The sequence below is a fragment of the Onychomys torridus genome, chromosome 20 (genome assembly GCF_903995425.1).
Source record: "Onychomys torridus chromosome 20, mOncTor1.1, whole genome shotgun sequence".
Lineage (NCBI taxonomy): Eukaryota > Metazoa > Chordata > Mammalia > Rodentia > Cricetidae > Onychomys > Onychomys torridus.
Genome location: NC_050462.1, coordinates 26764271 through 26787397, shown reverse-complemented (window position 1 = coordinate 26787397; position 23127 = coordinate 26764271). Strand labels below are relative to the sequence as shown.

At 39.6% G+C, this 23127-nt stretch overlaps 1 protein-coding gene across 1 annotated transcript in view; it reads right to left on the bottom strand.

Moving 5' to 3' along the window:
• Positions 1-23127, bottom strand: part of Lin7a (lin-7 homolog A, crumbs cell polarity complex component) — a 142410-nt gene that overhangs the window by 80111 nt on the left and 39172 nt on the right. Inside the window, exon 2 of the mRNA XM_036169886.1 lies at positions 11673-11791. Within this exon, the coding sequence (XP_036025779.1) occupies positions 11673-11791 (119 nt within the window). The remainder of the gene's footprint in view (positions 1-11672; positions 11792-23127) is intronic.

The window sequence follows — 23127 nt, the reverse complement described above, 5'->3', positions numbered from 1 at the left end:
GACTAAGGGCAGGTGGAGATGGAAAAAGGAAAGATAGGGAGGTGGAGGGAGAAAGTACTTAGAGAGATGTCTAGAACTGGGGGACATTTCTGGGGTGATGTGGCAACCTAGTGTCATGGAAACTCCCTGGACTTCAGGGGTGACTGTAGCAAAGACTCCTAATAACAGAGGATATGAAGCCTGAACCAGCCATCTACTGTAACCAGGCAAGGCTTCCCGTGGTGGTTCTGGGACATCAACACAGCCACAAAGCCTTTTCAACCCACAGTTTGTCTTGCTTGAACGATGTGCTGGGGCTATGGTGGTACAGAACTTGTGGAGTGGCCAAGCAATGACTGGTCCAACTTGAGGCCCATGCCAGAAGAGGGAACCCACACCTGTCACTGCCTAGATGCCCAGGAACCAGAGGCTGGGTAGCCCAGCGACCTAGGATGGAACCAAATACAACTGGACAAAACCAAAACAAAACAAGTCAATGAATTGATTCCTAATGATAGTCTGCTATACTCACAGATTGGTGCCGAGACCAATCATCATCAGAGAGGCTTCATCCAGCAACTGATGGGAGCAGATGCAGAGACCCACAGTTCAAACATTAGACAGAGCTTGGGGAACTCTGTAGAAGGAGGATTGTAGGAGGAGTCAAAGACACCACAAAACATGGCCCACAGTATCAACTTAGCAGGACTCACAGAGAATGAAACAACAATTCGGGGGCCTGTATGCATCTGAGCTCAGTCCTTTGATTATATGTTATGGCTGTGTAGCTTGGTCTTCTATGGGAATCCTAACAATGGGAGTGGGGATATCTCTGATTCTTTTGCCTGTTCTTGGGACCCATTTCCTCCTACTGGGTTGCCTTGACCAGCCTTGATATGAGGGTTTGTCCCTAGTCTTGTGGTGATGTGTTATGTCACGTTCAGTTGATATCCCTGGGAGGCCTGCTCTTTTCTGAAGGGAAAGGAGGAGAGTGGAATCTGGGGGGGGGGGGGAGGTGCCGGGGAGAGACCGGGAGGAGTGGAGGATGGGAAAACTGTAGTCAGGATGTAATATATGAGAGAAGAATACATTTTTAAAAATGGGTGCGAGTGTAGTATCCATTTCTTAAAGCATACAAAAGGCAATCATCCCTGGATGAAATACACAGGAAACCATAACTGGCTACTACCTCACTCTAGTTGGCTGGCTGTTATCAAACAGAGATAAGGTAACCAGAATTATCCAGGATGGGGAAAGAAGGTGATACATGAACACTGTTGACAGAAATGTACATTTCTAAAACTACTTTGAAAAATGTCATGGAAGTTCTTTGGAAAATTAAAAATAGAACTAATGTATGATTCAGCATTTCCAGTCTGGGAATATACCCAAAGGAAATTAAATTGGAATGTGAAAGAAATGGCTGTGCTTCTGTGTTTGTTGAAGGATTTTTCACAAGAACTAAGCATTAAAACAAAGGCAGCAAGACAGTCCCATGAGTGGGTGAAGATGCTTCCCACCAAGCCTGATAATCCACATTCAGTTCGTGAGACCTCCACACTAGTACCATGGTATGACCCTCCCTGCAGATACATGTAGAGGTTTTTAAAGTATTAAAACAAACCAAACTCTGTAACCAAAGAGGAATGCATAAAGAAGACATGGTGCACATATACAATGGAATAGTATCTAATCCTTAAAAAATGGATGAAATCCTATAATCTGAGACAATATGGATGAACTTTCAGGGCATTATGCTAACTGAAGGAAGCTCATTGCAGAAGAAGAACAAATGCAATGGTGAATTTTGGCGACCAGTTTGATTGGACTTGAAATGAATAGCAGACACACCTCTGGGAATATGCACGGGCAGGTCCATCCACCTCTGATTAACTGAGAAAAGAATGACTGTCTTGACAGTGGGGGGTCCTGTACTGTTAATTTGGGTGCCAGACTGAATAAAAATTGGAAAAATAAAGCAAAAAAAAAAATAAATAAATAAAAACAATCAAGAAAACCTGAATAGTGCCAGCACTCATCTCTCTGTGTCCTGATAGAGAATGCAAAGCTGTCAGCTCCCTCCTCACTTGCCTTGTGAAACCATGAGCCCAAATCTCTCTCTCATGTCGCTTCTTTCAGGTGTTTTGTTAGAGAAAGTAAGAAGCTAAGTATCCCAGCAAACACTGCATAATCTCACTCAGATGTGAACTCTAAAAGCAACTCCTTTGAGAGAAAGGAGAAAAGCAACATCTGGAGACTGAGGGGAGTGCAGGGGGAGGGTTTTCACAATCAGCAGACATAAGGTCTGATGTTCTGCCCTACAGTAGGGAGATCACAGTCAACCAGAAGGTTTGTTTTTACATTTAAGGAACGTTGGAATATTGTCAACACTAATAAAGGATGAAGGCAGTAGGTGATTGTAACTACACTGTTTGACCAATATACAAAGATTGCATGTATCAGACATCAACTCACATCATCTGAATAGAGATGAAAATCTCTCTGCCCTAAAGGAGCTTGAAATACACTCTCTTGCCTCTGCTGTTGCTATTAGAAGACTCCTTCATTTTGAGAAAACCCATCAGTGGCTAGTCTCACGTGTTTCGGTTATCTATATCCTTCATTTATTATCTGGTTCTCTGGCATGATTTCTTGTTTCTCCCCTTATCCAACCTAATTGGCTAACAAGTCTTACATTACATACAATTTCTCTCCTTTTGACTCCGTTGTTAACCTTGCCTTATAATTATATGACAAGGTATCCAGACGTCTTACAACATTGGGTGAGTGATTCTAAAAGCAATAGTGTGTGGCAACATGTCTCAATGTGTGGAGCCTCTTATAAAAACCTTCCATTTTTTTCATGATTTTAAAAAATGCGAGGAAATCTTTTTTCCTAACTAATGTTTCTATTGAAACATATCAAACATTTCAATTTTTACACCTTTAAGACCCTTAGTTAGGGTTTCTATTGCTATGATAAAACCCTTGATCAAAAAACAATTTGGGGAAGGAAAAGTTTAACTTCCTTACACTTCCACAACACTGTTCATTCTTGGAGAAAGTCAGGACAGGAATGCAAACAGAGTAGGAACCTGGAGGCAGGAGCTGATGAAGAGGTAATGGAGGGATGCTACTTACTGGCTTGCTTCCCTAGCATTCTCAGCCTGCTTTCTTATAGAACTCAGGACCACCAGCCCAGGGATGGCACCACTCACAATGGGATCCCTCCCTGCCACACACACACATTGATTACTAATTGAGAAAATGACTTACAGCTGGATCTCATGCAGGCATTTCCTTATTTGGCTCATTCCTCTCAGATAACTGTAGCTTGTATTAAGTTGACACAAAACCAGCCAGTACAATTGACCCCTAGTTGGTACCTGGAATGGGGAATTCGTGTGATAGATCTGTCCGTGGTTTGAGGAAGATTGTGGGGGATTCTTTAGGAGGATAAGAATGCTGAGAGAGGTAAAGAAGATGGAGGTCTGGCTTGTGAATTTCAAAGGGAAATTTAAAGATTCCATCAGGGCCATTTGCTATTTTGAATTAAGATTCTGTCATTCTGGGCACAATTAACAAGAGACCAGCAGCACTGAAGTGAAACCTTTGTGTTAATGGGACAATTGATGCTAGTCAGATGGAGCCAAGAAATTAGTGATGATTAAGAAGAGACCAGCATCGCTGAGGTGAAATCTTCTGGGAAGTGTTTTCTGAGAACACCGAGAAGCTGTGTTCTAGAAGTTGCCAGGGTTGTACCTCCTATTTACAACCAGATTTAGTAATGTGTAAGTAGCAAATCCAGGTGGTACTGGATTTGAATGCGTGAAGGGGTCATGGAGAGCAGCTGAGGCTTGGCACTGTGAGAGGTCAGGAGTGGCCACTAGTGAAGGTACAGCCTCAGTAGCAGTTTTGAACTGCTAAACCCAGGATTAAATGCTCATGCAGAAAAGTTGAGGTTTGGCATCATGAAGAGAGCCTATGAGAGGCTATTTGTGAAAGTACAGCCCAGTAGCAGCAGAAGACTCCAGCAGTTTTTGAGATGCCAGTACCATGGGATGACCACCAAGAACAGCAGCAGCAGTGGAGTGGAGTGGGTTTGAGCCTAGAAGACAAACTGTGTGTGCTGCGGAGGGTGGAGCCAGAGAAGTGACCCAAGCCTCTTGGAGGAGCCCAGAAAATTGTGAGTGAATCCCAGATAAATTAGATATTGAGTTATTTATACTGTTGGAATATTGCTTGGTTCAGATTGTGACTGTGCCCTGGTTCTTCCCTCTGGAAGAAGGTATTTAACTTAATTTGATTTTTTTACAGGAGTCTATAGCTGAAGGACTTTGAACTTTTAAAAGAGATTTTGGAATTTTAGAGAGATTAGATATTTTAAGGACACTGAAATTTTAATGTGTTTGAGTATGTAAAGTATATGGGACTTTTAAAGTTATTTATGTTTTTAATGTGAGATCTTAGACATAAATACGAAAGGAAAGGTTGTGGCTTAATAATGATGCATTTGTGTGTCAGGTTGACAGGGGTCAGTTCTACTGGTTGGTTTTGTGTCAACTTGACACAAGCTAGAGTCATCAGAGAGGAAGGAGCCAAATTGAGGATCCAGCTGTCTGGCATTTTCTCAATTAGTAATCAATGCGGGGAGGACCCAGCCCATTTTGAGTGGTGCCATCCCAGGGCTTGGTGGTCCTGGGTTCTATAAGAAAGCAGTCTTAGTAAGCCATGGGAAGCAAGCCAGTAAGAAGCACCCCTCCATGGTTTCTGCATCAGCTCCTGCCTCTGGGTTCTTGCTCTGTCTGAGTTCCTGTCCTGACTTCCTTCAAGGGAGTGTTGTGGAAGTATAAGTGGAATAAACCCTTTCCCCCCCAACTTGCTTTTTGGCCATGAGTTTCACCACAGCATTCAAAACCCTAAGACAAGCCCATCTCCAAAGACATGTATAGTTGGAGTTTTCCTGCCTGGCCCACAGTCAGGACAAATCTCTCCTACCCGCCAGTCCCACAGTCGCTCAGACCCAACCAAGTAAGCACATAGAGACTTATATTATTTACAAACTGTATGGCCATGGCAGGCTTCTTGTTATCTGTTTCTTCTATCTTAAATTAACCCATTTCTATTAATCTATAAGTTGCCACATGGCTTGTGGCTTACCAGTACCTTACATCTTTCTTGTCATGGCGGTGGCTGGCAGCATCTCTCTGCCCCAGCCTTCACTTCCCAGTATTCTCCTCTTCCTTGTCCCGCCTACCCTATCCTTCCTGCCTGGCTACTGGCCAATCAGCACTTTATTTTAACCAATCAGAGCAACACATTTAACATACAAAACATCCCGCAGCAGACATGCCCATTTTTTTTTTTTGCCATTTACTGACTACTTGCTCTTAAATAGGCATCATATTAATCAAAATATTTAATATTTTATTTCACTTTATTTAGTCTTCCCATGAAATTATCATTGTCTTATCTTAATTTGAAATAGAAGATAGATTCAAGACATAGAATGTAAGCAATTTAAAGGTTATATAGTTAAGTAACCAAGCAAAGGAATCGTCTTAGGTTTGCCTGAATGCATTGTTAGTAATCTTTCTGCAGATTTCTGTTTATGATATTAATCCACAGTTCTGCTTATCTGCCTGTGTCCTCTCCTTTTCCTTTCCTTCCTCTCCCCACCTGTCTCTTGCTCATACTTTTCTCCATTCTCTTCCACTCTCTTTTCTTCCCAGTTCTTTCTTCCTCTGTTATCCTTGTCCAATCTCTTTTTACTACTGCTCCATGTACATGTTTCTCTGGGAAATTCTGCTTCTATGCTCTGTCTTCTAAATAATCATTAATTCTCTCATGAGGCCATTTTCTACATTTTTGGTTCACATTTGGTTCTACATTTTGGTAGACTGAGCTGTATAGAACACCATCAACATATTCATCATATGACTTTTCTCAAATGTGCCCCCCCATACACATTGGGAAGCACTGGACTCTGGAAAAAGCATGTCTTAGTAGACTATAGTCTGATAACCTCATAATATTTTCCTTTATCTTGTCTATACATTTAAGTCTATGGTATGGAAACTGCATGTAGAGAAATGTATATGATTTATATTGAGAATATATTGGTAATGGAAGGCTAGTGAATTATATCCCCAGGAACAAAAGAAAAGACCAGAGAAACAATATAAGAGTAATCTATGACTCATGTTTCTCAAAATAGTTATAAGGTACATAGTAGCCACAGGTTTTTATATTGGCTGTTACTTTCACACACACTTATTTATTCTACAATTGAGCTACCATCCAAGGCCCCCCTTTTTCTTAATTAAAAAAGGTGTGTATGTATCATATCAATTAAAGGTACTGCTTGTAACCATTTACCAAGATAAATTTGGTTTGATTATGGTAGTTGGTCAGTCAGGATAACCTTGATCATGCTATGGAACAATAGTCTTAAAGTGTTGAGAACTTAAACATTGAATTCTTACTCTGGCTATATGTTCATTAAGGTTGACCAGAACACCTATTTCTCACTCTAAAACACTGGCTGACTGATAACATCCTATTACAAGCTACCTAGGAAAAGGGACGGGACATGGTGACATTAACTCAGTGGCTTCCAGAGGAAGGCGGAGCATAAGGCTTCCATTCACACACCACTGAGTAAAGCAGTTGGGATAACCATGTCTAACTTTAATGAGGGCGGAGAAATCTAACTCTAGGCTGTGATAAGTAGTAGATGAGAATTAGGATATATTTGTTCAACCTTATAGACTATGGCAGAAAATTGCGCATATGAAGGTGGTGCATTTTCTCACCATTTCATGGTATTAGAAAAATTTAACATGTAACATACCATGATTGGCTAAGGAAAATAATTGGGGTGACTATATATTTTTTTCTATATTTTTGGTTCAAACATGCATATTACAGCAGTAAGTACTGGAGGCCATTCTCGCCAGCATCTGTTCTTGGCAGTGTCACACCCACGTCTGGAGTACACAATCCTGAGGAGAGGGAAGCTTGAATGCTTTGCCACCTGGAAGATGGTCACAGTGACCAAATCACTAGTTAAGTTTTTGATTACTTTGCCTATGAGAATAATTCCTTTATATTCACTTACTGAAATTGAATGTTTTTTTCCTCTCCCTGCTAATGATTTAGTTCTTATTTTTTTATTTGAGAATTTAATACAGTACATTTTCATCATACTCTTTTCTGCCAGATTACCTTCTCCCAACTCCGTGTTCTCTCTCTCTCTTAAAGCAAAATCAAAAACAAAGGGGAAAGGCCGCTAAAACTCATAAAGTTCAATTTGTGCCAGCCTGCCCTGGAGACCAACTGGTACACCTAGTGCAACGCCACTGAAGAAAACTGATTCTTTTCAACTCTCAGTAGCTATCAGTTGTGAATAGATTCTTGGCTAGGAGCAGCACACTATGCCCACTTCCCCACTTTAGTACTGCGATTTTGTTTGGCTTGAGTTATGCCCGTCTTCTGTGTGTTTGCTGTGTGTTTCTGTGAGTTATTATGAGCATTAACCCTCTTGTGTGTCAAAACTGCAGTTTCTTTCAACATCAAACAGCTGTGGGTCTCCATGTTAATTGCCATGTACTTCGAGCACAATCTTCTCTGCTCAGGGTTGTACGGTGCACTGATCTGTGAGTACAGCAATATATCATTAAGAGTCACTTTGTTGCTGTGTTCATTTAGCAGAATAATCATAGTGGGTTTCCCCCTAGGTCCTGTGATCTATTTTGTCTCAGGTTCTTGATCTTATTAGCAATATAAGGTATGAGTTCTAGCTTTGGTGGGCCTTAAGTGCAATGAAAAAGGGGTTCATCATTCCTCTAGAATCCATGCCACAATTGTGCCAGTGGGCATATGTTGCAGACAAATCATTATTACAGCTTGCAGGGTTTGTAGCTGGGTGAGACAGATGATTATTTTTCTCCTCTAGCAGCCTATATAGTGCCTCCCAGAACTATAGATGGATGGTCTCTTAAATATGGTTATTCACACACTTCTTTATCTGATGCACAGAACATGCAATGTTAGGGGAGAAAGCCTGTGTCTTTGTAATCACCTGCCACTTTGAAGGCAAACATTACCATTTTGAAATCATTCAATTTGAGCCTCAACTTTAAAATTTAGTGCATTGTAACTCTTCAGTGTAGAACTAAAACGCATTGCAGCTACTTTAAAAAAAAAATCACAAAAATAGCTGACACTATACAATCTTTACTTTATCTTTCCTTCAAACTCTTGTGTGAATATTCTCTTACCTGCCTGTATAGATAGAAGTTAATCATTGCAGAAACATAGTATCAAATATTAGCCCATTTCTTGGTCATGTACACTGAGTTTGCAGTCATAGAATGGGTACAGTTTAACCAATAATTATGTTCTTTAAAGACCTGTCAACAACAACAACAAAAACCAACTAAGTGTAGTGTGCTAAGTTTAATGCTGTGTGTGGCTTGGCATATTAGTTTGTATGTTGTACCTATCTACTGATAGAACAACACTTTTGCCAGCTGTATATGCTGATAGTCCTCTCTCAGTACTAATCTCAACATGCATTGTTTTCAGACATTAGTATTACAGATTACAGAGAAATAGTTAAGGAAACTTTCAATATTTTCTGGTCATTGATTTTTAGCCTAAAACACATGAAATTTCATCTAACTTAGATGCATTGTACGTATGCCGAAAGTTGATTCAGTAGTTTTATGTATAGCAAAATATGAAATTTCCTCATACAATAATAATTATTGTTTCATTTATATAAGGCAATATTTATAAAAGCTAACCCTAACTTCTTGTTTTGAGCATATGTTACTGGCAGTTATGTGACTTATATCTGGTTTTGTACTGTTAGCTATATAATGTAATACAGTTTAAATTGCAGGTAACAAATATTTATGAGAAAAAAATGAGGTGACTTAACAACAAAAATCCTAAGATCATTTAAATGAAAACCAAAATTTCCTTATTCCTTGCCAGCCACACAGAGGCCCAGAATGAAAGCTTGGCCCAAGCTTATTTAACTTTTGGATATTCGTTGTGAGACTTGCTAGGGTCAATTTCTTTATTGGCTTTTGATCCACCTTTCTGGCAGTATATACTCATATTTTATGATGTGTTGTCATTGAAGGCCTTTTCATTGGAGTGCTTTTTAAAGTTGTGTTACAATTTAGCCATTGCTTCCTACAGCACATGTAATGCAATGCAGAGATAATAATGATCATGACTGCAGACTGTAGATGAGCAACCGAATCTACATCACTGCCAGACAAGGTGATAAGTACTGACTCCAAGAACAAAATTATGACTAAGTACATTACTGTGAACATAAAATTACTTTTACCAGTTCAGGTTTATATAATGTAGGTAGTTGCATTCTCTTTTTTATGAACATTTTATTTTGTATTCTTGAGTGTTAGCATAAATGGATTACATAAAATAATGTACTTCATTATAACATTTTCATGCATGTCTGTCCAATTGTCAAGACCCAGACTAAGTGGATACTTTCTTCCCTCACATTCTGTGTACTCAATTCATCAACAATCTCAGTTTATTTTCATCTCAGGAATATATGAAGCATTTGACAACCCCCTGCAACTGGGCTGCTGCCACGTTCCGTCTCTCACTTGATGTCCTTCTTACTTTGTTTCTGGTCTCTGGTTTTCACATTTGTATCAGTATCTCTGCTTTTGCAGTAGTTGGAGAGACCTTTCCCAGTGCAAATTCCATCTGGCTAAACATCTCCCAGACAGCCTCACAGAGAATAAAGTCCAATGTTCTCATACAGCCTATGAAGCTTTCTGTATGAAAAGCCTATGAACCTGTTCTCCAGATGCTTCTAGGGAATGTTCCTTGCTCACTCCATGGAAACTTGCAGCCTTTCGGGGTGTTCATTCTTGTGTGGAGACCATTCTTGCCTTTGAGGTTTTGCATTCATTGTTTGTTGTGCCTGAGACACCATCCTCCTCAGGATGCGTGTGTCTTTTTTCAATATACAATTAGTTTTTTCCCCCCCTTCGCATTCCTAAATTGGTAAAGTCTTGCTCCAACTGTTTTGATCCACTTTTCTCCCATCTATGGCATCATCACTCTCTCACTTTCTATTGTAAGCTGATTTATCACCATAGTCTCTCATGAAGAGTGCAAGTTTTGTGACCACAGAGACTTGGAATTGATTGTGAGCCAGATAGTTATTGAGCAGAGATACATGTTTTACATGCCTTGTCCTTGAGTCCCTTCTGCAGAAATCAGAATGCTATGACACAGAAGAGATGATTTAATCTCTAAAAAAAAGGAAAAGTTGGCTACAAATTCTCAAGAGATCACACAATCCAAAGGGAAAGAAAAAAAAGAGCCTGGAGAACTTAACTGCTACTTCTGTGGGTCCAGAGGAGGTTATATGAGAGGTATCCATGGGTTTCTCGGCACCGTACACTTTTTGTACTAAGGTGAGGGCAGCCACAGAACCAGTATACTTTGAGAAATTCCCTTCCAGCTTTTGATCAACTGACGGGTTGAAAATTTAGAAATGTAATTGTAGTTATTTATCTAAGCTATGTTTAGTACTAATGAAAAGCAAATAGTGAACAACTTCATCTGAGAAACACTGAGCACAGTCTAAGTCAAACCCCCGCCAAGTCTAAACCCTAAATGCATTGCAGAGGCTACAGTTTAAATCAACAGAGTATGTGCGTCTCTGCTACAGTGAACTAGGTAGGTCTTTTGTGCCAATCACTGACCCATAAACCAGCATCATCACTTGCAGAGTTAGAAAAGAAGATGGAAGCCTGGTGCATCTGTCCTTCAGAGGCATGCGCTCTATGCTAAAAACAAACTCTGCCCAGTATTCAGTGGGTTCATATGGCCTTGAGGAGGAGATCCATAGAAGATCCATCATCTGTGACTTCTAAAACAGCAGCTATGCTATATTTATATGCTCTGGGTTCTGATTAATGAATTTTTATCTAGTGAGTGACAGATAGGGTATAATAGATTACTAAAAAAATGAGTTAGCTTATATATCTGAAGGAAATTTCCTTGTGACTCATTAAATTAATCAGTTGAGTAAGTCAATTTTACCACAATCCAATTTATGAGATTTAAATTGTCACATGAACACACTTGTTTTTAACCTGACTTAACAAAAACAATGATTAGCTGGGAAGCATATCCAGATTTGCTACAAAAGCATGCCAGTCTATTTGAAGATTTTTTTTTCCCATGATAACACCAGACATTGGTATTTAAGTAATCATAACTTCAAATGGTAGGAAGTTACTCTTTCAGATTTAACTATGAAAGATTTACTCAGGTAAAACCCAAAGAAATAACTTCATTAATTATGATTATTTCTACTTGGATTTCCAGGTAGCTTCATGAGATTGCTAAGTAGTTTAGAAAGCACACTACAGTCACCTGTGGAAGCAGATCCTGTGCTGTTATCATAAAATCAACATTTGGTTTTATATAAATGTATAATTTCTGCCTGGGTCTAATTTAAGAGTTCAGCAGACTAAATTATGTTTTATCATCTGTCCAAGGAGCTAAAAACAGCAAGCAAAGATGTACTTCCAAGCTTAACAATTTCAACTGTTTATGTGGCAAAACGTGTTTTCTATCCAGAAGACATATGGCCAAATGTAGTTGTCAAAAATCTGGTGTCCTACCTCTCGGATTGCTGTACAAAACTCACTCTGAAGCACCTTTTTGAGAGACTGTAGCTTGTGCACGGGTACTTCTCCTGATTCTTGTAGCTTTTCCAGTAGTTCGATTGCTCTTGCAACATCTGAGTGTGGGGGAAGGGGGAAATAATTAACATGAGACAGAGAATAAACTATCACACTATCACATCAGCAAAATGCCATCATTTCAAGTGAGCGATGCCATTCCCATTGATACCCAGGTGGAATTAATTGTAGAATCAGAAGTTATAACATGGAGCTTATTGGTTTCATCTTCTGGTCAAAGGCCACTCTAACTTGCCAAACATTAAGCCTTTACTTATATCTTTTTATTTTTGGAGCTGAGGATCAAACCCCGGGCCTTGTGCTTGCTAGGCAAGTGCTCTACCACTGAGCTAAACCCCAACTCCTACTTATATCTTTGATGGCATTTCTTAGCGTTAAGCTCACTAAGGATTCCAGCTTTTTTTCTTCAGTTTCTTAAATACTATGTGCCCACCACAACTTTTTTTTTTTGAGTTTGCCTTTTCTTCTTATATGATATTTACCATAGATGCAACATTATACTTATTAGTATGGTGATTTGGTGGGTGTACAGCTCTTGTCTTTGTCTATAAACTCTTTGAGGAACAAACTTCACTGTTGTGTTTGCCAAAGCTCCCATAGTCTGATGTTAATTATAAGTATTTGATGGAGAAAATGGTTTGAATGACTCTCTCCATTTCACCACTCTTCATTGTTGCATTGTTCTAGGTCCTCCTCATCTGTTTTCTGCCCACCTGACGTAGTTTATTCTCCAACTTCCTTGCATGTTCTATGATGTTGCCTTCTAAACAGAAATCTGATCATAGCCTTATCTACAGACAGCTTCTAGAGCAGCACAGCATCGAGAGAGTTTTCAAATATTAATATCTAAGGTTAATGTATCAAGACTTACATTATCTTCTATAGCCAGCCAAAAAAGCTTAAGTCCTTGGATTATTTCACATTGCCAAGAGAAAATAATGTAATGAAAGCCTATTTAAAAATATTTATAGTGATTCCTTCCCACACAGTTGCTACAGTCAGCACCCCACTGAAAAGTCACTTAGGCATTAAATAGTAGGATATTAAGCTTTCAACTCCTAGGCAACAGGCTACAGAAAATATTACATATCACTGTAGTAAGATTACAAATCCATTCATCTATCCATTTGTTCATCTATCCGTCCATGTCCATGCATCTATCAATTTAAATCTCTGTTATATGCAATACAAAGCTTATCCAGAGTAATCTATTTCCTTTCTAAAATTGTGGAATTTACCATCAAATGAGAAAAAAAATATATGACAGTACACTCACCTATGGGAAAAATTGTTACACTTCTGAATTTGGGCAAACTTAACATGGGTGTGTGTATCTAACTGAAGGAAATTCCCAGGAAGGGATTTTAGACTCTCCCCTGAAGCAGTTATTTTGATTGCCAATTGTAGCCCAAAGTAAAACAAATCATGAAATCAATGCGGCACTGTCAGTTTCCAAAGTCTGTCTGGTGGTACATAAACTGGAAGACGCCACGGTCAATTGGACAACACCAGCCACATCTACAATTGATAAAGTGCCAGCGGGGATGTTATGCATTTCCAGCACATGAAATACTCTACCCAGATACCCCGTGGACACAAAGAACTCAGTATGTTTAAAACTGAGCTCATTATTTTTTTTTTTCCCTTGAAACCAGCTCTTCTCTTCCTGCATTGTATCTTTCCATTAATAGGACCCCGAGCAGCCTGATTCCCAAGCTAGACTGTGGCATCATCTTTCACACTCACTCCCACATGTAGTTAGTCAGTGAGTGCTATATAGATTCCATCTAAAAAGTGCCTTCTGAATGGTATTCTCCACTCCATTATTTCAGGGAAGCCTTCGTCGTTTCTTACCTGTGGTCCTGGAACATATCCGGACTGATCTCCTTTAAATCAGTCTTTCCCTTTCTACACCACCCACTGCCTTGCTTCTAGAGTAGCTCTCCTGAATGACAAATCTAGTTCTGATGCCCTTGTACATAAAACTTCACTGACATTCTGTGCCCCACTGGATAAAGTGCAGGTCATTTGGGGGTTTATTGAAGGCTTTAACAACCAAATTCATTTCCAGCATTGCTAAATCCTGCCACTCCCAGGCTGTATTTTGGAAACCCGTTTTTTCCCCTTTCTAAAACAAGTCACAGAATGTCACACCATTACAGCATATTTCCTGTCCATTGGCGTGCAATCCATTTTTTAATATTGCTATCTTTTTCTGTGTGTATGCAAACAGAGACACATGACAGAATAGAGAGTCCTTTCTCTTGCTTTTGTGAGATGTGCTGTCTTAGGGTCCCAGATATGCCACAACGATACATATATTTTAAGCAATGCACTACAGAGGGTCCAGGCATGAATAGCAAAGGCATATTTCATCCTGTGGGAGGCCAGAGAGGAGTGACACCAAGCAAACTCCTAGGTAGTGGTGGTGAAAACCGAAAAAAGGTGAAGAATATTTTAGGCAAATAGCATCAGTGAAGATGGAGGGCTTAATTAAGGGGAGTGGGTCATTTAAGGAACTGAAGGGAGTTAAGTATGGTTGAAGCTGAAACAGGAGAGAATGTACCAAGAGATGAAGTAGAAAGAAGGCATAGTATGGAGGATGTTTTAGTACATGTAGGGGAGACTTAGCTCAAAAAAATCTCTCTTCAAGGACGTCTTCACTGACATCTACGTTCCTTTTAGTACTCTTTGTTCACTCATCTGTTATATCTGTTCTTAATCTCACTCTATCTCAGTTTGCAAACCTGCCTTCTTTTTTTATCCCCGGGAGTTGACACATTTCTTACTTATGTGTCCTCATGTTTGTGGGGTACATGTCTGTGTTCATATGTGTGTCCATGTGTGTGCTGGACCCATTGATCTGCAGACTCAGGAAGCAGAAATGTGAATTTTGGTATTTAGCTTGCTTCCTTCTTTTTATTCAATCAGAGACCCTTCTATTGATGGTTCCAATCACATGCAAAAGGTATTTTTTTTCTTTTTTTCATTTGAAACCTTCTGTAAATAATACCCTCAAACACACCCAGGCATATTTCTATGATGATTGTAGGTTGAGTCAAGTTGACAGTGAAGATTAACCATCACAGATGTATACTATAACCACCCAGGGATCTTTAAAAACATGAATGCCTGGTACAATCACATGCAAGGGAATCCCGTGTGACTGTCACTGCATGGTATCTGGACATGAGGTTCAAATGCAAACAGGGTCGATACCACTGCTCTAGTGAACATGCCTGTTTTAAAGTCCCTGTGGGATTATATTGTGCAGCTGGGGCAGTAAAAAATATCTGTGACAGATTAATAGCTCCAAATATAATTGTTCCTGAGATCACTAAGAGAGCTGACTGAGATGCTGACTTCTAGCCATCATCCCCATTTGAAAGATGCTGATTAAGAAGGTGTGAAAATGAAGCCCGGGTATTTTATTTATAAGAAATACTCAAAGTGACTTTGAAAATACTGGTTCACTATTTCCTAAGTAATAAGTTTGGACAAAATGATCTGAGTTTCCTCTCATCCCTAACATTCCTGAAAGCCTTGGATTCTATTATTTTTTGAGATCGTGTATAAAAAGGATGCCAAATTGGATTTTTCAAGGCATCTCAGAATTACTGATAAAAGCCCAGAGTCTAAAGTGATTATGTTGAGTACCATTTCATTTTAATACCTTAAAAATGACGTATGAATCCTGACGCATGAACCCCCAATCTCTGAGTGGTATCCACCCTTCCTCGCTTTTAAGTTTCCAGATGATTTCTATGACTATTCAGGAATGAGAAAAATGCTGTTTAAGAAGGACTCCTGGAAGAAACTAGACACATCTCCAGTATGACTTATTGAGTTTTAAATTGGTTCTGTTATATTGCACCATTAAGTTTTTCCCAGGTCTTACATAGGGTACCTCGGTGAAGACTGAATATTTTCAAGGAAGCTTTCTATAAATTTTTGACAGAATCACAAAACATTTGCTTCTGCTCCATTAGCCAAGGGTGGAAGGCCCCTGAAGAACAGTTGTAGAGATTGGAAGTTCTGGGAGGAAGAGAGACTAGCATCCCTTTCTTGGCTGCATTAGCAGTGGGGATCATAATCACCCACCTTCTATTTCTATCTGAGCAGTTAAGAGAGTCTAGGAAGAAATGGCTATGGGGCCTTGCGCCTCCTTGCTGATATCAGTTCATTTGAGTCCTGCAGTATGAATCCTGGAAAACATGGAAGGTGATAAAAGATAAAGGGATTCTATAAAAACCAAGCATGGAAAACAATGGGCCCTCCAGCGCAAGCCAGTCTGGTGTGACTGATAACTGGACATGAGACCTGGACTCGTATACAGAATTCTGGCTCTGTATAAAACAGCCTTCAAGACCAGGATCCTGGAAGGAAGACAAAGGAGCTTTCGAGTCAGCTCAATAATTAAAACGACTACAATGAAGAGTGTGGCTTCTTTACTAGATCTCTCTTGCAGTTCTTGCTGAGAACTCCCCTGTATTTATTTTATGAAACCTAAATTGGTTACTAACAAAAAAGCTTGAATCTGCTAGTGTATCTTAGATTAGGATGGGTACTAGATAAGGGCTAGAAAGACTGTTAAACAACCACAAGATAAAGAAGATCCCCAATAGTTTTTTTCCTGAAACCTTCAACTTAATGACTCTTAATATTGCCACACCTCCATGAAAAGAGGACACTTGGGAATCACACTTGTATACCCATTTATATCTTCAATTCTGTTCACCCTCCTCTTAAAAGCAATGGCAAACTTTGAACACCTGCAGTTTGGGAGTGTTAGTCCATTTTCAGATGGTCTGTGAGAATGCTACAGACTTGCGATATTTTGTTGTACTCTAATAAAATTTGCCTGAAGATCAGAGGACAGAGCCAGCCACTAGATTAAACACAGAGGTCAGGCAGTGGTGGCGCTCACACCTTTAATCCTAGCATTCTGGAGGCAGAGATCCATCTGAATCTCTGTGAGTTCAAGGCCACACTGGGCTACATGAGATTGATGCAGTCTGGGAGAGAAACAGAGCCGGGCAGTGGTGGCACACACCTTTAACCCCTGTATTTGGGAGGCACACGGGCCATTAGTCCCAGCACTAATAAAGTTGAGATAGGAAGTGAAATGACTGGGCAGAGAAAGGCCTATAACGAGTGAGGAGACAGGAACTAGAGAGATCCTCAGCTGAGGACTCAGAGGCTTTCAGTCGGAGAATTTATGGAGTTGGCGGAGGTGAGAACTTTCTCCAGTGGCTTGTTCCCTCCTGTCTCTGATCCTTCAGCTTTCACCCTGATATCTGGCTCTGGGTTGTAGTATACAATCACCTGGGATCCATGCAACGCAGACTGGCTAATTTGTAAAGAACAATGTGTTTCTCATGGTGGTTCTGAGGGCTGAGAAGTCCAAGATCAATGGCGCCCAACGTGTTGAAGGTTTCTACTAAAACCTGGTTCAAGGTTCTAATTGAAGTTAGGCTGAGAAGTCCAGTGGGCAATAGAGACAACGCACTCTCCTGATGTATCCAGGTGGCTATGCTGCTGATAGAACTGCTCTGATAGTTGATGTACACGCCCAGAAGAGCTGTGGAAACTATCACCACCTTTGGGATTTTTAACTGCAGAAAAAGATATGATCATAAAAGCTGTTGAGTTAAACAAATATGTAAATTTTAAAGGTACCTTGACTTCAAAATTTGGATATAAGGATATGTTGCTTTGGAAAAGAGTCTCTGCTTTTGTTTCCACAGAAAGCCAGAGGCTGTGGATTTGTTCCAGATTAAGATACATCAGGTTTGATCAGCCAAGACCACCTGAAAGGTCTCAGATGACACCATGGCCCAGATGATCTGACATCCAGAATGGTTTCAAGGCAACTGGCTCAGAGGTTCACCCTCATGGACTACTTCATAATCCTAAAATTTTCTTTATGTCCCCATAAGATACAGCGACCCCCTCCAGCAGGAAGTAGTAAGAGAAACTACGCCCACATTCCCAAAATTATCAAGTTGGCTTTGGAGATGGAATTGGCTCACTCCTTCTCTAAACCCAAACATATTGCTAAAAGAAAGGGTTAAGAGATTCTTGTGTCCCAAATCAGAAGAGCCCTCTGGTGTGGGACAGAGAAAAACCAATATTTTTCTTTAAAGCAGGTTGATTATAAATGTGATCTCTTTCTAAAGAAGAAAAGGGGATATGATACAGATATAATAGGATGAAAGGGTAGACTAGGGAACTTACTTCTAAAGAGCAACAACTTGTTTAAAATGTTTTACATTGGTATGGATTTTGGTCTATCGATACAAACTTAAAGTTAATATTGTTATACTGTGTGTATATTTCTACTCTTGTTTAGGGTATTATGTTTATATAGCTCATTTTAAATTGTAATGGATAATTAAAAATAGATTGATAATTAGTCATCTGTGATAATCATACTCATAGCCATGTTAGTTAAGTCTTCTAGGTATACACAGAGATATTTCAGATAGATAGGTAATCTTCAAATACTTCAAAGACCTACAGAATATGGCATTTAAAATATTTTTAAAATTTAGATTTTCTGGACAGTGAGACATGTCTGCTCCTGGCAGCACCAATTTACTTCAGAGAGGAGGATGGGCACTGAAGACACATCTTATCTTCATGAAGACATATCTTCACCTTGGCAAAAATAGCCATTTTGGCAAGAAACTGTTCTTGCCTGGACTGCTTGATCGACTTTACATGCAGGACCCATAGAAAGGTGACCACTGAACTTTGCTTGACAAAATGGTCCTTCAGGTTCCTGCTTCGCAGAGGAAACTGCCAAACATTCTACAGGACACTGAGAAAAGTGACCAAGAGACTCTAGCCCTGTGGGCTGAAGACAAATGCCCCAACTTTACAAAGGAACATTAGGTGACTGTCCAGGCTGCCAGCTGTCTCTGTCTACCCTGCAAGACTCCTGAAAAATGCTTACATCCTTCTCCCAGTTCTCAGGTAATATTATATCCTTCTGAGGTCTTTGATGTGGTTGAAGACTAGATAGTTATAATTTCCTCAGTTATGATAAAAGACAAGTTAGATATAAAAACCTTAGACTCACAAATATAAGATAGATAGGATATCTTCTTTAATATTGTAACTGTAATTCTTGTTTGATGATTGTTTTGTTATATGTAATTGTACTATGTAAAAGTTAAAACCTTCCTTTAAAAAAAAAGAAAGAAAAGGGGAAGTGCTGTGGATATCGCTCTGTGTAAATAAAGTTCTGATTGGCCAGTGGCCAGGCAGGAAGTATAGGCGGGACAAGAGAGAAGAGAATTCTGGGAAGTAGAAGGTTGGAGAGAGACACCGCGAGCCGCCGCCATGAGAAGCAACATGTAAAGACACTGGTAAGCCACAAGCCATGTGGCAAAGTATAGACTAACAGAAATGGGTTAATTTAAGATAGAAGAAGTAGATAACAAGAAGCCTGCCACGGCCATACAGTTTCTAAACAAATGTAAGTCTCTGTGTGCTTTCTTGGTTGGGTCTGAGCAACTGTGGGACTGGCGGGTGAGAGAGATTTGTCCTGACTGGGCCAGGCAGGAAAACTCTAACTACAGATCAAAGGTGCTGCAACCTGGTGGGGGCTTCCTTACTGCACCATGGTGCAGCAGGGGCTATCATGTGGGAAACAAATGAGACAGAGCTAGCTTCTAGAACAGAGCCACTCTCCAGAGAACCGGACCACATCTGCAACAGTGGGAAAATGCTGATGATTAACCCTTCCTCATAGGTAGAGATCTCATGATTTATCCCCTCTCAAAATGCCCTGGTTGCTACTATTGTTAAAATGGCAGTTAAGTTTCTTTCTTTCTCTCTCTCTTTCTCTCTTTCTGTCCTTCCTTCCTTCCTTCCTTCCTTCCTTCCTTCCTTCCTTCTCTCTCTCTCTCTCTCTCTCTCTCTCTCTCTTTCTTTCTTTCATTTATTTTATTTTATTTTATTTGCCAGAGGTGAGGACTGAACCCAGGGCCTTGTGCTTGCTAGGCAAGTGCTCTACCACTGAGCTAAATCCCCAACCCTGGCAATTAAATTTCTACTTTGATTTCTCCTTTTGATTTTTTTGTTTCTGTTCCTCCCTCCCATTTAGATGCCTCTGATATACACAATGTATTCCTTCCACCTCAAGAGCTTCAAACGCCTAAATTCATCCCAGCCACAACCCTGAAGTTCAAAGTTCAAACTTTCATCTAAATCAGATATGGGTGATGTGCAATTCACAACTCAAGCTGAAACAATCCCCTTTATTGGTGAGATGAATGAAATCAAAACGTGATCTACTTTCAAAATATTGTGATAAGACAGGCGTGAAACAGACACAAGAGCACCAAAAAAAAAAAAAAAAAAAAATAGAAACAGGCAAAAGAGAATTCCAAACTAATTTTATAATTAGGACAAAGTACAAATAAGGCTAAAATGTAATATAAAATGTAAAAAAAAAACACATTATATCTTAAAACTGGAGACTTAATTTAATACTGTATTTTGCAAGGTGGACATAGGGGTATAGAAATTAGAATACTATGTCTACAGGTTTATGCATTCCTTGACCCTCCCATTGTTCTGTTGACCAGTACTTGGCTCCTTTTTACCAATACTAATCACTTTAACAGATGGTTCCATGGCCATCCCATTAGTATTCTCTTCCAAACAAAATTCTTTCTTTTATACATATAGATTTCAGATTGCACAAATCTTTTTTTTTTTTCTTATTTTCAATTTCCTTTTAACTCTGTCTTCCACCATGTGAGTGACCTATCTGCTATCTCACAAGGTATATAGTTTAAAGTAGCCAGGCAGCTGCCTGAGTGTTAGCTGCTGCTTACATATTTTGTCACTGCTGGATATTTCAGTCCATCACAATGAAGTTCTACATCCCACAAAACCTTAGGACACGGGCATAATTCCAGCCACTTCTTTGCTGCCATGTAAGAAGAGTGAGTGAGCAAAGGCTTGAGCTGAGTCTCCGTTATCTCCTTTCTCATTTCAATCTGAGACCCCGTGGCCTTTACCGTGTACACGTCTGTCAATATACTCACCATGACCACAGTAAGCAATTCTGAGAAGTGATAACCATTCCCTAGTCTTCCTACTTCTGATCTTCCATTAGAATCACCCATCATACTTTGTTCACAGGAACACAGCCTGTTGCCAACCCCTTCCAAACTGTTAGACGCTCTGCTTGGGTACAGGTCATAAAAGCTGTTCCCCATTTTCTGATACCGGTTGTTGCTATCGCTCCTCATCGGGATACCAATCTGTGTCAGCCTGTTCTCTGTGGCTATAACACAAATTCACAGACTGGGTCACTCATAAAGAAAGCAAATCTATTTCTCACAGACCAAAAGGCTGGCGAGTCCATGAGCATGGTGCAGATAACAGGGAACATTGCATGCATGATAATGGAGGAGAAGGGTAAGCAAGCACATATGAGTCAGAATTCATCCTTATAGTAAAATCATTGAGAATGCATGGCCAAATCTTGGTTTAATGGTATGGATCCATAATAAGCATGTCCTCTATTTATCTAATCACCTCTCCAGGCTTTTACTAATTAGTGTTGCAACTTCAGTTCATTCAGCACTAATCTGGGGAGGGGGCATTAAAACTGCAGTAGAAGGCCATTGCATGTCAATCCTCTTAGAACTTTTAGCACATTTTTATCAATTCACACATAATTTTAAATGGGGTAAATATCTGTGTTACAAATCTTCTCATCAGGGTTTTGGAAGGCTTACGTAACTCACTAGCACATGGGAAATTTAGTTTGGAATCTGGTTCTGAGCACCGCTAAATGCTAAACTCTGTGCCTTTTGTTCCCACTTCTAGCACTACTTCCAGCAGCCTTTCTTCCCTGACATTCAGTACTTTCACAATAGCTCTGTGCTCTGCAGGCTTTCTTGGTCAGACTCTGAGCTCTTAATTTTTCCTCTTTCAATAAAGATTAACCCTTATGCATTTACCAGTGTACCTCTCTCAGGTGGTAGTTATTGATCAACAAGATCGCCTGGAGAGCTTTCAAATGACAGAAAAGAGTGGTTATTAGGCCAGGCAGCCCATTGGGATTACCTGAGAGCACTGAAAATCACCGATGCCTGGATTCTACTCAGATGTTTTTGATTTCATTGATCGTGTGTATGATCTGGGAATCTTCAGAGTTTCCCAGGTACTGTAATATAAAATCATATTGGGAACTATTGGCATAGAATCTCAATGCATCCTTGCCATTTTAATTATAATTAAACTCATTGTACAAAGGCAGAAACTCAAATCCAGAGAATAAAGCTTTTTCTCCAAGGCAAGAGCTGGTAATGAAAGAATAGAAATTTGAATCGAGCAATAATAGGGTTGTAAAATCTGGGCTACATTTGACATGTGACTTTATAGCCCATGTGGATGTTTGTATCTAGAGGTTCTACTTTGGTATAATTAAACATAGATGCAAAATAGAGTTAGGTTTAAAGAATGAATGTGTCCCAAATCTATGCAGATCTTTTTGTCATTATTCCATAAATAGTAGAATATAAAAATGATGTATATGACATTATTTTATTTATGCAATAAATTGGGTATAATGAGTAATCTTGATCTCAGAATGCATTTGTTCATAGTAATAGAACTGGATTGTAGAGAAAAATGGTCAAGTCTCTCTTGACTACCGATAATAGTAATAGGAAAATTTTTGGAAACACTTCATTAAAAATAGTGGAATGCTGAAAACAAAATAGCAATATCAACAAAATCATAGAGTTTAAGAAATGGTGGAACTCAAGTGGAACAAGCTTCCAGTTATCTAGAGTACTCATGGAGACATCTTTCAGTCCTTAAATGATGACTTCTGGCTAACTCGATTGGCATGTAGAATTTGGTCCATAATTTATCTGAAATGGGAACTTGGTCCTTTAAAGCTAATATCTACTAGGGCAGCAAAAATGTATTGAATAAAATGACAGAGATATGAAGTATGTACTCCAAAGTCACTTACCCCTTGCCACTGTCCACAATAGGAAGCAGAAAATGAACAAATTTCTCCCTCCAGAATCTATTTTAATTTTGAGCAAGTAATTTTCAGTACAAAGTGCAAAAAGGGCTTTTGAAATGGACAGACTGCCTGTGCATGCTGTCAGAAGTTTGATCATTCCTCCTTTCTTCTTTCCCATTTCTCTTGAGATCTAAGTGTGTTAATGTGACTAGAGTTGAAACAACCATTGTGTGATCCTGAGGATGGCTCTCAGGCTCTAAGGATGCAGAAGAAGGAAAGGCAGGGGCCTTTGCTGTTGATGTCTTTACCCAGCTGTTGTACTCTTGACTGTCTGACCTTATGATCCTTGTCTGTTAGAGAACTATATGC